This window comes from Vigna radiata, chromosome 8 (genome assembly GCF_000741045.1).
Source record: "Vigna radiata var. radiata cultivar VC1973A chromosome 8, Vradiata_ver6, whole genome shotgun sequence".
In the NCBI taxonomy this organism is placed as follows: Eukaryota; Viridiplantae; Streptophyta; class Magnoliopsida; order Fabales; family Fabaceae; genus Vigna; species Vigna radiata.
The window spans coordinates 32,595,570-32,611,218 of NC_028358.1; the positions used below are offsets into that span (position 1 = coordinate 32,595,570).

The 15,649-nt window shown below is 32.1% G+C and overlaps 2 protein-coding genes across 3 annotated transcripts; one reads left to right on the forward strand and one right to left on the reverse strand.

Moving 5' to 3' along the window:
- Nucleotides 1–182: 182 nt before the first annotated feature.
- On the reverse strand, nucleotides 183–3,611 carry LOC106771596. Of its 2 annotated transcripts, none has more exons than XM_014657593.2 (5): nucleotides 3,452–3,611; nucleotides 3,296–3,373; nucleotides 3,106–3,204; nucleotides 638–743; nucleotides 183–546 (listed from the first exon to the last, which is right to left on the reverse strand). In XM_014657593.2, the coding sequence occupies exons 1-5, from the start codon at nucleotides 3,476–3,478 to the stop codon at nucleotides 392–394; spliced, it is 465 nt and encodes a 154-aa protein (XP_014513079.1). In that variant the 5' UTR covers nucleotides 3,479–3,611; the 3' UTR covers nucleotides 183–391. The 2 variants fall into 2 exon arrangements, with proteins under 2 accessions (XP_014513079.1, XP_014513078.1); XM_014657592.2 differs by having other exon boundaries at nucleotides 3,278–3,373; nucleotides 3,452–3,610.
- Nucleotides 3,612–12,933: 9,322 nt separating this feature from the next.
- On the forward strand, nucleotides 12,934–14,492 carry LOC106770547 (late embryogenesis abundant protein 47-like). The gene is made up of 3 exons (XM_014656349.2): nucleotides 12,934–13,188; nucleotides 13,692–13,988; nucleotides 14,079–14,492. The coding sequence occupies exons 1-3, from the start codon at nucleotides 12,934–12,936 to the stop codon at nucleotides 14,241–14,243; spliced, it is 717 nt and encodes a 238-aa protein (XP_014511835.1). The 3' UTR covers nucleotides 14,244–14,492.
- Nucleotides 14,493–15,649: the final 1,157 nt, after the last annotated feature.

Sequence of the window (15,649 nt, forward strand, 5' to 3'; positions counted from 1 at the left end):
TATGTAATAAAATTTCTTCTTATACCTAAAACATAATTAACATACTCCTCCATATTTTAAGATTTCTGAGTGTGGAACAGAAATTAATTTTGAGCTAAAAAGGGGTCTAAAATGTCATTTTAACAGAACGAAGCTCTAATCTGTATGTAATCTTCACGCTATCAAAGACGGTACAATCAAAGTTCCTATTTGGTTAAAACGAAAACATTATCTTATAACTCAATGTATTTGTTAAAAAATAAAAATAAAACATCCTATCTCTTTTGGTCTGTTCTACAGTACTTATACACAGGAACCAGATCTGTATAGTTCTCTAATATAACACATACGTAATACCCTGCCCCTGTCCTTATGACACTTGTTGACCATTTTCTCTAACATGTGCAATATTTCACAACGGAGATTTAGGTATAAGCTCTGTTAGATCTTCGTTCTCCTCATCACTAGAAATCCAGCCATAGCAAGGTCTACGCCTTTTGTGATTAAGCTGTGGAATCTTTGGTCCATGATTTTCCCGCAAAGCCAAATTTCCTGCAGGCTGAGACTCTGCAAGTATACAAGATTATTATGTTTAATATGCTTTCAACCTTAGTATCTGAGCCAATTAAAAGAATAACGAAAATGGGAAGTTGACAACCAGAAGTTTGTGCTTTACAACATGCTAGAAGGGCACCGTTCGAGCATCCAGCAGGTGTAACCTCATTGGGACCATCTCCTGAATTAGCCTCTATCAAACCAGCAACCTTAACACAAACAATACAAGACCATAAAACTAGACATTGTTAATGATAACTTCATAAGAATATATAGGCCATCAGACCAAAGATCCACCAAGAATTTTTCATAGGACTGTAGGCCATGCTTGCAAAAAGTCTTAAAAAAGTTTTCATTGTATTACAAGAGAAGCTTGCATGTCGTATCTCAATAATTTTAAAACTATTGTTATGTGAATGTCTCAAAATTGTAGGCATTCACCACTATTTGAGGCTATTGAACTTACAAGAAAGGAAAGGTTTTAATTTACAAGTAACATTAGGATTATAAAGAAGGAACAACAGAGGTTTTTCAACATATAATCCTATTGATGAGTGTCTTAAAATCATTAGTGACCATATAAAAACTTAGAACGTTTAACAAAAAATACAACATTTAATACACAGAGAACTTCAATGGCAACACTTATCATTTAAATACATATACACACAATAACATCTTACAAGCTATGGCCTTTCCAAGGGTGTGTGCAGAGCATAAATTTTTCCCTTGGGAAAAAGGTGAAAGAAATAATAGGTAGAAAATCTAAAGAACTATCACAAAGTAATTTCATAGAGTCTCAGGTTTCAATAACTCCGGAAAGTAATATGACTTTGAAGACACAACAGCTCAGTGCTGCTCACGATATAATATTGGAACTGAATTTGGGAAGACTCGTCTGACGAGATTTTAACAATGGACCCTTGATGGGCCGAGTCGCCTACCATATTTGGGCTGGGTATGCACAGTTAGGGTTATGATTAGTTTTCCTAGGAACTTCATTGTATACATGACTATTCTTCACATTAATGACACTTGGGGTCGACAAGGACAAACAGTATTGCTTTTTAGTAGTTTTGAGCAAAGGACGTTCATTTTTCAGCGGTATGTTATGCACAGATAACTTCCCCATTCCATTATTCAAAATGGGTTAAGATTTGCAAAATGGCTGAGGGTCAATGGGGGCCGCAATGAGTATATGGTACAATATTGACATCTGTCTTGTCCTGTTGGCCATCACCAACTGTATTCATTTAGATAACCCCTTCAGATAGAAAAGTGTCAGCCAAGGTCAGCAAATTTTCTAGTTCGTTAGAAGTCCCTCTATTAGGAATCCAACATAGTTGTTGGGTCAGGTAATCACCATTATTTCAAAACCTATAGTTTATAATCAAGACAACTTTGTCTTACTTAAGAGAGTAGAAATCAAGTGCCATTATTTGATTATAACTTGAGTCACATGTCCTTCTTTAGGGGATAATTGATATTGTTGAATCAAAGGCTTACCACAGCCAAAAGTTATAACTTGATTCAGAATACAACTATTTCTACTTAAAAGAGTCATAGTCCAAACATCACGATTTGATTGTAACCAAACTCACCCAACCTTTGTTACAGGACAACTGATGCATCCTATGACACCAGTTGATGAGTTACAAGCAATAAGAAATAATCTTTTCAACCAAAAACATTCCCAAATAAAAGCACATAGTCAAATTTGATGTGGTTTGACATCTTATAACCTGCATCTACAAACACTCAATATGCAACTTTCACGATCGCAAAAAACATACAACAACCCAAATCTACAATACAACCAAGAAACTAGAGAGTTATGGAAAAAAAAATTGCAATCAACTATTGAGTTAGGCTGTTTATATCTAAGTTTGAAAGCTATGTATGACTTCTCAAAATATAATTTATCATTCCAGGACAACGAATGATCTTTTATCACAAACTTTAGACCACTACCTTCACCAGAAGTTGGTATATATGTCTGGTGTAAGAAAATTCAGAATCCTCTGTGGAAAGTAAATTTGGCTAAATCTTTAGGATTTAAAAACTTAAAGGCCATGTCCTTGGAGATTAAAATATCAGCTGCCATAAGTGGTATGAGAGTCTTTCAAGCAGCCATGAAATCAACCAAAAACTCCCCTCTACTCACCAACTTAAATATTAAGTTTTATTATAAAAAACAAAAAGAATGAAGCTTAGAAAAGCAAAAATAAAAATGTAACTTTCCATCCAAAACCCCATGGTATTTGTACCATCTTTTGGAGTGAAGTAAGTGAGTCAAAGATTAAAACTGACTGCTAATATATGCTCATTTTTTCTTCTACAAAGAGAATAAAACAATTAATTTAATTTCCAAAAGTCAGATGTGGGTTAAATTTCCCCTGAACAAGTCCACAGCAGAACATAAGAACATCCAGATAAATCATAAATGAAGGATTTATATGATAGAAGCAACACATTACTACACAACAAAAACAGCAAATAAAAAACAGAAGAAAAAAAAAATAGAAATTACACAGTTGCTTGGAGAATAAGGAACAAGAGAAGCAGAGTTACCGGAGGTGAAGGATTGAGTTGGCTTTCAAGAAGAGTATCGATGAGGAGAGTGTAACTGGAGTCTTCGATGAAGACCCAGCCCTCATTGCCACCATAAACCTAAACAGACATTTTTCACATCACAATCAAATGAAATTAAAAAATTTAGGTTGAAGAAAAGGGACTCAGTTACTTTGAGGAGGCTCTTAACAGTTGCTCGGACGAGTTGTTTGGAGAAGCCATAGATATGCATGGCGTCGAGAGCCGCGTCCATTCGGCTCTCTCCTTTCTGTCGATTACAGAAAACGAAAGCACTGATTCAGTTAATGTGGTGAAAAAATGAGAGGAAAGGGAAAGATGAAACTACCTTAGTGGGACGTCGTTTCGGAGCCATGAGAATGGAGAATTCGAACAGAAGATGAGCTTCTGGGAAATGAAATTCTGGAGAATCGTTCACACTGTGATGTCAGGTGGAGTGAGAGAAGAGAGAGGGTATAAAAGGAAAACTCTTTTCTCATTTCAACTCAATGCAGCATCCACCTGTTATAGAAAGTAATTAATGAATGTCATAGTTTATAAAAAATTGTTTATGTTTTAAAAGAACACTCATTTTCAAATATAAATTACTTTAATCAGTAAAAATAATATTTATAACAACAATTTGGTTCTAGTTTTGAAATATTCTTCGCTATTTCAAATTAAAATAGTTTGTAAAATAAATACTTAATGAAAAAATATTTTAAATTAAAGAAGTAAAATTTTGAAAGAAATGTTCATACTCTTTAAATTAATTAATTATAATAAATTTACATACCCCAATAAAAAACAAGAAACACTTAAAGAATTATGAAAATTTAATTCTTTTAAAAACCTAAAATTATAAGTTAGAGAATATTTAAAAATTATATATTTTTGTTTATAGTTTATATATCATAACTTGTATAGTTATGTTATTCTATATTTATCAACTAAGTTTATAAAATACTTTTAATCAAACAAATTTGTTCATTGCCTCGTGATTATCATCTCTCATTACACATATCTTAGATGTGATTGCAGTCAAATTGACTATAATTTTTTATATTTATTTATAATAAATTTGATAGCAAAAAATTGGAAGTATAATTTTTTATTTTAATACTTTTATCAAACTAAGTTATATTTTTTAAAAAAGTTTATTTTAATTAATTACATGTTTACTTTCATATCAATTAATTAATTGTGAGATTTACAAGGAGAATGTGTATTTATGAAATCAATATAATATTTAAAAGGTATTAAAAGTATATTAGTTTTTGTTATTAATTTATTTTATAGTTTATATTTATTATGAATATGTGTAACTACTCAATTATAGCATATAATTGTTATTAAAAAGTTACTACATAATCTTAATGAAACAATAAAGAATAGATAATTTTAATCTTACTTATTATAGTTCTTTATTTATTTTTGTATAATGTATTTTTGTGTTATTTTATGAGAAGATAAAGAAATTATATATTTTCTTAAAATATATGTGATTGTTCTTTTCTATAATTATTTTTATAAAAAAATATAAATTGGAAAAAACTGACTTTTCAAGACCTATTATCCGAGGTGGAAACATAATAAAAAAAATCAAAAGATTAGCAAAAAAGAGATGTTAAAAGTTTAAAAACTTATTTTTTTCACCCATTCATAGTTTTGATCTAGTTTTTAGTTCCGGATGTATAAAAGTAGATAAATTCTCATTTTATTGGAACTGAATGTAATATATTTAAATTCTTTTTAGCTTTTTTATGTTATATAATTTTTTTATTATTTTTGTGTTGTATCTTTAATCTTAATGTACATAATTATTTATCTATGCTATTTTGTGATATATAATTTTTGAAAAATGATTTGCAAGCTAAACATAAATAGAACAACAGTGTAAAATTAAAGAAAGTGTTTTTACATAAAAGTTTCTAATTTGTTTATAAGGAATTAAAACTTATATGGGTATGATGTGAATGCTTTAAGTATATGGAGATATATTAGGTAGATTATTGCATTGATAACCAATTTCAATAATCTTTATTCTGACAATTTTATAACTTGATTTAATTTTTTGAAAATATTTAAATATGCTTGTTTTTATATCAGTTAAAAAAAATACAAATTCTTCATAAAAATATTTTTGAACTTCCATTTTACTAATGGTATTTGTAGAAAGTCTTATCTCAAACTAGAGATAAAATTAATTCACATTAAAAGTGTGAATTAATTAGGAGGAACATATTGGATGTTTCTACAAGCCTATAAACATAACTCCTCAACATTAGGAGGAACATATTGGATGTTTCTAGTTTAGCTCTCTTTTCAGTTTTTTCTTTTATAACACAAATAAATTAAGAGATTAGTAAAACTCAAGGGTTGATTCATTTCCTAATATATGGAGATAGGTATTGGTTTCTAACTTTCAACTTCTAACTCATTTATTATTTTCTCTACTACTTTTTAATTAAAGTTTTTAGAAAAAAAAAATTGTTTATATTTATTTGTCATTTTTAAAATATTAAAATAATACTTTTTGTCTACTGTTGTCTTGATTTAATTAATACGCAGAGAGAAAATTTTATCATATAATAACGTAAATAAAAAATAGATAACACATTATATATGTATTATGTAACACCCTTTTATTTTTCTTAGATAATGGATGAAAATGTCATGTTTCATTAAATTTCCTAAATTAGTGGGGACAGAGAGTGCAGTGCATTTAATTTCCTGTCTATCGTGATTCGTGAGGCAGCAGAGAGAATGAGTCTCTAGAAAGTGGAAGTCAAATGACAAATAGGAAGTGGATCGAACGTTTTTAGTGGAAGCAGTATTTAAAGTGAAAATTTAAATTTGGTACCACTTTCTGCATGCAACCCTTCCTCTTCATCTTCCAGAAACTCCATTGTTCCTCCTTCTCTCTAAAACCTTAGAACTTCTCACTAGATTTCTGATCATCATCTTGCTCCGATCATATACCTCCTTTTAGATTGATTCTTTCCAGAGACAAGAGCTTCCATTTGTACCAATCAGATTTATGTTCTGAACTGGTAAGTGTTTCTGGCCTTTGAAGTTTCTTTGTATTCTTGCATGCACGCACACTTTAAGCTTGCATGTGGTTGTTAAGTCATTTCTCTAAACCGTTACCTTGTAATTAGATCTTGGACCTTGAAAACTATAGAAGTAGTTGCTGCCAAAGAACCGTAGAAGTATTAGCTGGAATTAGAGGTAAGGGAAGCTTATAAGATTTAATTATAATTTCTTTATATGATTGAATGCATGATTTAATGTATGTTTGATGATTGAATTGGTATGTTGGAATATTGTATGTTGTTGCATGAATTGTTTGATATTGGTTAGGAACTTAGAGTAAATGTATTCAACTTAGAGATATTCTGAAATCTGTGATCGAAGGTCATTAGGACTGTTCGGTCCTCCCCCTAAACCGTTCGGTCTTGACTGAAGTCAGTTGATGATCGATCGGCCTTGTGATGCCCATATTGTTTGATATCTATTTTGCCTAATCTGGTTCTTTTAATAAGTCAAGAGAATCTTTCCCTCTCAGTTTTAATATATATAATATATTTAAGAACGTTCGATCATAAACTGAGCGTTCGGTCATACAAGTGTTCGGTCTTAGACTGACACTTAACTTATGAAGCATTTGGTTTCATATTAATATTATTCACCTAAAGAACGTTCGGTCATGTGGAGCATTCGGTCATAGATCTAGTGCTCAGTCTTATGAAATGCTTAGTCATAAACTAATATTGCTATGAGTTAAAAGTACTCGGTCTTACACCAAGTGCTCGGTCATAGACTAGCCTTCGGTTATTTTAGTGTTCGGTCTTATACCAGCACCTGATCTTTAAATTACTTGGTTTGTAAAGTTATTTGGAAAAGTGTTCGGTCTTATACTGACACTTGATTCTCAAAGAGTGTTCGGTCTTATATTGACACTCAGTCTATTGAAGAGAACTCTATTACTCCAAAAACGTTCAGTCGGAATTATATAGTATTCAGTCTCATCAAAGTTTAACTCAGTTGTTGAGCGTTCGGTCACCTTCATAAATCAATTATATGTTTGTTTTACTTTGGATAGGACTCGATTCTTCTCAGCGTTAGACCGTTCGGTCACTTACTAAAGTCTTCCTTGATACTCCGTTTCCTTTCGGTGTTAGACCGTTCGGTCATTTTTCCTTAAACAGTTTCTAGTCCTCTGTATGTGATAGTATGTACTCGTTTAAATTAGTTGAATTTGGTTAAGTAAGAGAATTTCGAGGGAGGAATGTCTTAAAGATTGGTGATGGTTGGTAAAGTACGAACATGGTCAGACTCTGCTGTCGTTTTGATCCTGATATTCTATGATGACGCTTTCTCATGTAGAGAAAGGTTATTCATGTGTGGGAATGACAGGAGGTCCGCGGTCATAAAACCAGATGATTGTTGTAGGATTAACCTCGGGTGGCAGCTGATGAGTTGTGCCAGCTACTACACCACACCGGGTGCTAGAAACGTCGAGCTACATGATTTATACAGTCCGGACAGTGTCTAAGTGATCGGTTATGATAGTTTGAACGCTCAGTTTATATAGTTATGCATGTATGAGGATTGTATGAATGTGATGATGTTTGTACTGTTCGGTTTTCATGTTTATATGTATGATGGAAATGATTAATTTAAATTTACATAAGCTTACCCTTATCTTTTTCTGTCTTTACCTATATTGTCGTTCAGTATTTGGCCGTTCGGTTTTCATTCTCTTCATTGCAATGATCATCCTTTGGGTGTGAGCAGAAGGCATGATTGAAGATTCATTGGAGGACGTCCTGCAGACTGATCAGCCCGTAGATGTTGTACCTGAGAGCAGCGCAGGACCGTCCGGTCCTTAGTTTAGGTTTTTAATTTATCATCTTGTGTATATAGCCATTCGGCTTAATGTTTTTGTAAAACCGTTCGGCTTAGTATCTTATATATCGTTCGGTCTTATTGAACCTTTGACCGTTTGGTCTCTTTTGTGTACATTCTACTCTTGTAAAAAGTTTTAATTCTATATATTATTTCATATTGCTTATCTATCTATGTGCTTACTCACCACCGTTCTCCTTTATTATTTATGTTAACTTCTAAAATAAATTATAGCTTTTGTTATATATATTTATTGGGATGTTACATATTAAAATAAAAAAATTCAAAAAGTGGTGTGAAACTCACTTTAAACTATATTAAAAAGTAACAACAAAATTAATTTATTTGATGTTGGTGAACAAATTTCAACCAACTAGTAGTTTTCTTTAACTAACTTTGTCAAACATAATTATTAACAATTATTTATTGAGAATTGTATTGGATTTATGAAGTTATGCTGGTAAACAAGTAAGAAGTGCTTTGGAAATGTGATTATTTTAATGAAAAACTTTTAAAACTCACAAAAGTGTTTCCTTTTTCTACAATTAATCTTTTTCAGCCATAAAAAAAATCCTTAATATTCATGCCACAAAAAGTCATTATCCTCAATCAATAGAAGGAGTGGATTAAATTTGCAAAGAAATTTTAAAGAAGCAAACAAGAGAAAATCATTTTATTTATTTTTCAAACTTATTATATTTTAATCTTATACTTTTACATGAATGAATAAAGTAGACTAATGTCAGAAAATATAAGATTTTAATAGATTTTTATACCTAAACTCTATTTTTAATAATAATTATAGAGAATTGATAAAATGACTAACTTAAAAATGTCATATTAATTTTTTTATATTTAATATCATTTTTTCCTCATCACAGAAATAATAAAATAATTAAATGTATATGTATTTTAAAAATTAAGGACTAATTACTTAAATTTTGAAATGGAAATCCAAGATCTATCTACTAAATTTTGATTGTTTAAAGTTTATCTGCACCAACTTTTCATATATAAAAAATCTGATTATTCTATCAAACATAATAACTATAATATTTAAAATAGACACCATAATTATAAAAAAATTGGATAAAAATAAATTTTTAACTATTTTTAGTGATTTTTACAAAATTGGAGTAGATAATAAAAAAAACAAAAACACAACAAAATGAATACAGCTAATTCAACAAGAAAAATAAAATAGTAAAAAATAAAAACAAAAACAACAATTAGAAAAAAGAAAAAGAACACAAACGAAAGTATAGAGACATTCAAACAATAACGATTAAGATCCAAAAAGAATTAGGATTTCAATTTCAATATTTCAATATAAAATAAAACATAGTACTTCGACCCACATAAACTCTAATCCCATTAGAGAAAAACATTCATCACAATGAAAGACCGTTAGCAAACCAACTTCTAAGAACACTCACAAACACCGTCATTAAAACAAAAAAGAATTACACTAAAATCACCAAAATCAAATAAAATAAAATTTTTAATTTAAACAATTTTATATTGAACTATTTAGGATAAGTTTGTATGCATCTCCCGTTACATGTATTTATATTTATTTGTGTTTATTTTTGGTAATCTTTGTGTAAAGACGGAGGAAAGGTGTTAGCTTGGAAGAGTGTACACTTGTCAATAGAAAAAAGAATTAAATTAATATTATGAAATAAACTTAAAACAAATTTAATTTCAAGTTTCACATTCTTTTTTGAGAACACAATTCTGAAATTCAGTAAGCTCTTCTATTCTCTTTTATCCTTTTTTTACCTTAATCCCAAACTGAACCGTTGATTTGTTGAATAGAAGTTGCATAAACGATCAGGACTCCAAGAGCAACAAAATCAACCGATCAATTTTTCTTTCCTGTAACGGATAAGTGTTTTCCCTTTTCCTCATACATTTGGAAGCTGTAATCATGCAACAGATTTGCTTGCATGTAGTTTTCAAGTGTTTTTCCTCAATCCTTAACCTAAGTTAGATTCTGAAACCTGTCTCCATTTCCCAATTTATAATCTGTAGGTGTTCTAGTTTTCTTTGGGGCACAAGTGAGCAATAGGGGTCTCCTGTGAGCTTGGCTGCTTGAGTTAGAGGTAAGGGAAGCTAGGCTTCATTTTCTTCTAATGGATTAAAGTTGCATGACTTGTGATTATGCTTAAAATTTTGAAATACTGTGCATGTGTGAACTGTGTAAAAGAAAATGTTGTTGTTGAGTGAAAATTTGATGAATTTAAGTGTTAGAACATGTTCTTGTTGATGAATTGTGTATGAGACTGTGAATGGTTGATTAGAAACTGTTATAAGTGAGATTTTGTGGTGTAGTGGAATTACTGAGATGCTGGAAATTGTTATTATGCAGCCTGTTAGACAGAAAGTTAAGTGAGCTAAGTGTTTTAAGCTAAATTAAGGGAAGTGGCATAGTGATTTTAAGATCTAGGAGTTATGGTCTAACTAGACCATTGGGATAGTTTAGATAGGTTATTTCTAACCTGTTAGGAGTGTCTAAATGGCTTAAAATAATTTCTAAGTACTAAAATCAGAATTGGATGTCTTAATTGATAGAAATGGAGATTTAGAGCATAAAACCACGATTAATAATTAGACAATGGGGTTAGGAAGTGTTAAAAATGATTAGACAAGTATAGTTCATCATATAGGACGATTTAAGATTGTTAGAAGTTCATAAAAAGGCCTAAAGCAAAATGTGAGTGGTTGAGTTATGCGAATTTGCAGAAATTGGAGTCTGCAGATTATGTAGGTTCGCTGTGTGAGAGTAATTCGCATAGCAAAATGTGGAAGGGGATCACTACGAGGACATTCGCATAGTGCATGAGGTGCACTATGCGATCCTTTATGGGAACTGCTCTCGGGTTGTTTGTGTGGCTCTGCGAAATCAATTTGCTTTGCCACTGTTAGGGGTTGGGAAATTAACCCATTTAATCAGCTATGTGTGGGTGGTGCGCCTTGCGGATGAAAGGGGGTCTGAAACCCTGTGAGAAATCCGCATAGCAGATCAAATTCGTTATGCGAATTTTAGCAGAAAGGCTTCCCTGTCAGGAAAATTTGCTCAGTGCACCAAAGGTGTGTCCTGTACAAATATTTGTTGTCATGCTGTTAGGAAAATTCGCTCAACGCACCAAAGATATGCGTTGTGCGAATTTTTGCTGTCTTGCCTTTTTATCCTGTGCGTTATGCGACTTGTTTCATCCTGTTTTGATTCTTCTCTTCTTCTGCTTTGTTTGGTTGATGATATATGGTTTGATTTGAGCTAATATAGTATGGATGCACTTATATAACTATAAAATGGTATGTTTGGATGAAACAAAGAGGAATGTGAATTTATCAAAGTGATGTAAATAGTATCAAAGGAAGATCTCTAGGTGAGATCATTGTAGTGTTTTAGAATGAATATATGAGGCTTCTTTATGGGGGGTTATCCCAACACTCTAATGGTCTTTCATTCTCACTCAGAGAGGATTGACGCATGTGGTGAGAGTAGTGGGAGGTCCTAGTGTAGGCGCTTCTTGGAGGCCTATTGTGCGGTAACGGACTAACACTTGTGTGTGGTAGGGTGAAACCCGTTGGCAATGGCTTTCCAAAGCAGTAGAGGCTACCACAAGTGCACAACCCGCCCCAGATCGATATTCATTCTAAGTTCGGACAAGTCTAGTTGTGTCATAACATGATAGGATGTTCATTTGATTACTTATATGATGATGGATTCTATTTTATGTTATTTGCTAACTTGTATGCTTTTGAAATCTAGCTTACCCTTACTCTTGTGTGTGTTGTATTTGTTGTGCCCTTTTCTCTTTGCGATGATAATCCACTTGGATGTGAGCAGAGGGGAATGAGGCTTCCTTGGAGTAGATGTTGGAGGAGACCAATGTCGCTGAGCATACTCCTAGTTCTTAGGATATTTAGATACATCATGTATTTTTTTAAAATACTCTTAAACTTGTAAAGTTTTAAGTTTCAGCCATATTTTGGATGATTGTATGCTTAATACTATCCTTGGCTAACTCTTAACTACTCTCTCATATGAAAATTGTTGACTTCTATTACATTATATGCATAGTATGATATTTGGGATGTCACATATTTTCTCATTTTTTCTATATTTATTTAAAATTATATATTGGTCTCATTTATTTATTTATATTTATCTGTCTTATTTATTTATTTATATTTTTGTTTTCAGTTACACACTAATCTTATTTATTTGTAGCATTTATTTATTTAATTAGATTGTTTGGTTTCAAATATTTATTATTTTATCTGTTTATGAAAAATAAATATAATGATAAATAAATATCATGAAATGATAAAATATATTATAAATAAAAAATTGATATTTTAGTTGGAGACATGATCTTGAAAATTTAAACAAGTGAAATTTCCCAGACTAATCACCAGAGTTGATTCAAATATCAATAAAGTATATGAACTTAAAAGAGTTTTTGTATCTTATTTTAGTATGCTATGCTTTTGAATAATATTTGACTCACTTTCTCCATTTGCTTTTGTATATATTAAAAATAAAATTCAGAAGTTTTTCTTAAAAAATATTTGGATACCCTGAAAATCTTTGAGCAGCAACGAAGGAAGAAAATGGCAACATATATAATGAGAAGACCTGGTCAAGGCAGAGACGGTGGAGACGACACTTGTCTTCGCTTTCTCAAACGAACGTCAAAAACCAATGGTGGGTTGAGTTTAGCCAAAAAAAACAAGTCATAGGAATCCACCGTGTTTCTCTCTAACATCCATCACTGCATGCCCCATGCACGCACTACAATTTCCCTTCATCGTATATAAATCTCTCTTATCCCATCAATCCACACCTCTTTAATTCAAAAAATTAATACAAAAAGGTTTCAGTGAGATTGGTGTCCAACAATTAAAAACATGAGTCAAGAACAGCCAAAGAGGGAGGATTATCAAGAAGAGGCTATCACATATGGAGACGTCTTCAACGTTCAAGGAGATCTCAAAACCAAACCGATTGCACCGGTTGACGCCGCCACCATGCAAAAGGTGGAGAGTCACCTGCTTGGTAAGAACCCGAAGGGTGGCGTCGCTGCCACGATGCAATCCGCAGCCATGAAAAATGAGAGAGATGGGGTGGTCGGGCACAACGATATTAACATAACTGCCACTGGTGTTACTAGTGTGAAGGAGACCGATGGTGAACAGGTTCTTCTTATGTGTGTGTGTGTGTATATATATTATACATACACGCCAAGAAACTTTTAATTATTCTGGTTTGTTATTCATGGTGTTTTCTCTTTAATTCTTACTTTTGATTAATTTGTTCCGTAGGTTGTTCAGAAATCAGTAGAGGAAAAGGAGAAGAGGGTTAATAAATTGGTTGAGGTATTAATTAAATCTTTCAAGAAAAATGAAGATTTCCTATGTGTTTTACTAACAATTGATGCTCTCGTTTTTCGGAAGAAATTTGCTTAAGACAACGATTATCAAAAGGTTATTTTTGTGTTAAAAGAATTTTTTCCATCGGAAGAGAATGAAGACCATAAATTGTATTAATTTTTTTTAACTTTCTCTTCCATTTTATGCATGAATTAGTGTTAACTACGTTTGACATTCAGAAACAAATAAAATGTTAATAATATAATATATATGAAATGCATGAATTGCTTACACAGATGGTGGATCAATTTAGCAAAAAGGCGCCACTGACGTCATCTTCTTCTGTTCAAGACATGGGCATTGGGGGCGGTGGGATCACCATAGGTGAAGCGCTGGAGGCCACGGTTCTCACGGCAGGAAAGAAGCCGGTGGAGTGGAGTGATGCCGCGGCGATTCAAGCTGCAGAAGTGAGAGCCACCGGACGCACCAACATTGTCCCCGGAGGCGTTGCTGCGGCGGCGCAATCAGCTGCTACCCTAAATGCTCGGATTACAAAGGAAGAGGATAAGACGAAACTCGGAGATATTCTGGCGGTACCTGCACTAATCAAATCACTAGTGTTGTGTTTGTCTCTATCATTTAAGAAAAAGAAGGATGCATAGATGACAGTTATTTTGTTGCAGGATGCAACTTCGAAGTTACCGTCAGATAGAGCAGCGACTCGGAGAGATGCTGAAGGTGTGACGGGTGCAGAAATGAGAAATGATCCCAACCTTACTACTCATACCGGTGGTGTGTCCGCAGCCGTGGCTGCTGCTGCTAGGCTTAACCAAATGATCAGTAACTAGTTCCTTCATCTCACATACCATATATGTATATTATCACCATTGCCCATTTTGTAAGTGATTCATTTTTCTTTCTTTCCTTCATGAAGAACTGAAGAACCTAAATTTTAACTCAACGACTCCTCTTATCAAATGTAAAGGAGCTCGCCCAGTTCTTTTATCTAGCCGTGCTAGTTTTCTTCAAAGCAATGCGTTCATATTTTATTTCTGCTTTCATTTGTTTGGAATGTGTAACTTCATGAAATTCTAATTTACAAAATAAATAAGAAAGATGCCTTTACTTTTTTTATAATATGGCGTTTTGTTTATTTAGAAATTTTTTTACTTGATTGAGTTAATTATGATGAACATATTGTCATTAGGATATAATTGGAATGTTGGTAAAAATGTTTTTTTTAGTAAAAATAAATGTAATGATCGATAAAACAAGCTTTGGTTAACGATTAAGTTTAATACAAAAGAATATAATTGTAAAACTTTTCACACGACTTTTTTTTAATTTAAAATAAAGTTTTTTTTTTGGTAAAGATAAAGTGATAGTTTTACTATCACAATATATGAAATTGTTAGACGGGTTATGTTTCCATAATACACGGATTTAGGTAAACCTAATTAATAGCTCGTAAATGTATTTCACATGAGGGGTTTTAACAAAAAAAACCTATGTGTGTATTCTTTATCACTCTATCTAATATTGAATAAATATGCGTCTTAAAAATGTATTATTATTTACGCACGTTAAAAATTTATTACTTTTTATGCATGTTAACTACTATTAATGTAGATGCAATGCCAACTTTCACTCGATTTAACTGAAAGATTGGCATGCTGATCAATCGTTCCTGTAAGTTTACTAAATCCTACTCCTTAAACACATCGATCAAATTTAAGTCAATGCTATATTTCAGTTAATGCAGCTGCTTTGTGAACAGTTCTTTACTTTTTACTTGTTCTCTCCTCATTATGCACAGCTCAATTGTTTTTAAATCCTGTTATACTTAAAAACATTAACCATTGACATGAAGCAACTAATTGGAGGTGCTATACACAATTTTTTATACTTCTCAACAATATCACACTATTTTTATAAAGAAACTTGAGAAAGCTCTTTCTCCAATCCAAAAGGTGTACAAGTTGCACCCTATAATTATCCTTATTTAAAATAAAAGTGATAAAAGTGGGAGGGAATTCGTATTGGAGATGCTCTTAGTCTTTTATGAAACCCCAACTCTTTCTGCCTTTTTTTTCTCTTCTCACCAGTGACTTCAATTATTTACAGCAATCTATCAGTTTTTTTACCAAAGCCTTCTTTGTTAACAAAGATTGTATACTTGTTTAAAGACACTGGCATCAAGAGTACAACAATTTTCTAAACAACATCATTTAAGAATGACGATGGAATTCAGACT

Bases quoted from the DNA above. Each gene is read 5' to 3' on its own strand.
- LOC106771596 (XM_014657592.2), bottom strand. From the start codon at position 3,478: ATGGCTCCGAAACGACGTCCCACTAAG. The intron at 744-3,105 runs GTAACTCTGCTT...GTTTGTGTTAAG, and splicing joins AACTCAATCCTTCACCTCCG to GTTGCTGGTTTGATAGAGGC. The intron at 547-637 runs GTTGTCAACTTC...GTATACTTGCAG, and splicing joins TTGTAAAGCACAAACTTCTG to AGTCTCAGCCTGCAGGAAAT.
- LOC106770547 (XM_014656349.2), top strand. From the start codon at position 12,934: ATGAGTCAAGAACAGCCAAAGAGGGAGGATTATCAAGAAGAGGCTATC. The intron at 13,189-13,691 runs GTTACTAGTGTG...TTGCTTACACAG, and splicing joins TTAACATAACTGCCACTGGT to ATGGTGGATCAATTTAGCAA. The intron at 13,989-14,078 runs GTACCTGCACTA...ATTTTGTTGCAG, and splicing joins AACTCGGAGATATTCTGGCG to GATGCAACTTCGAAGTTACC.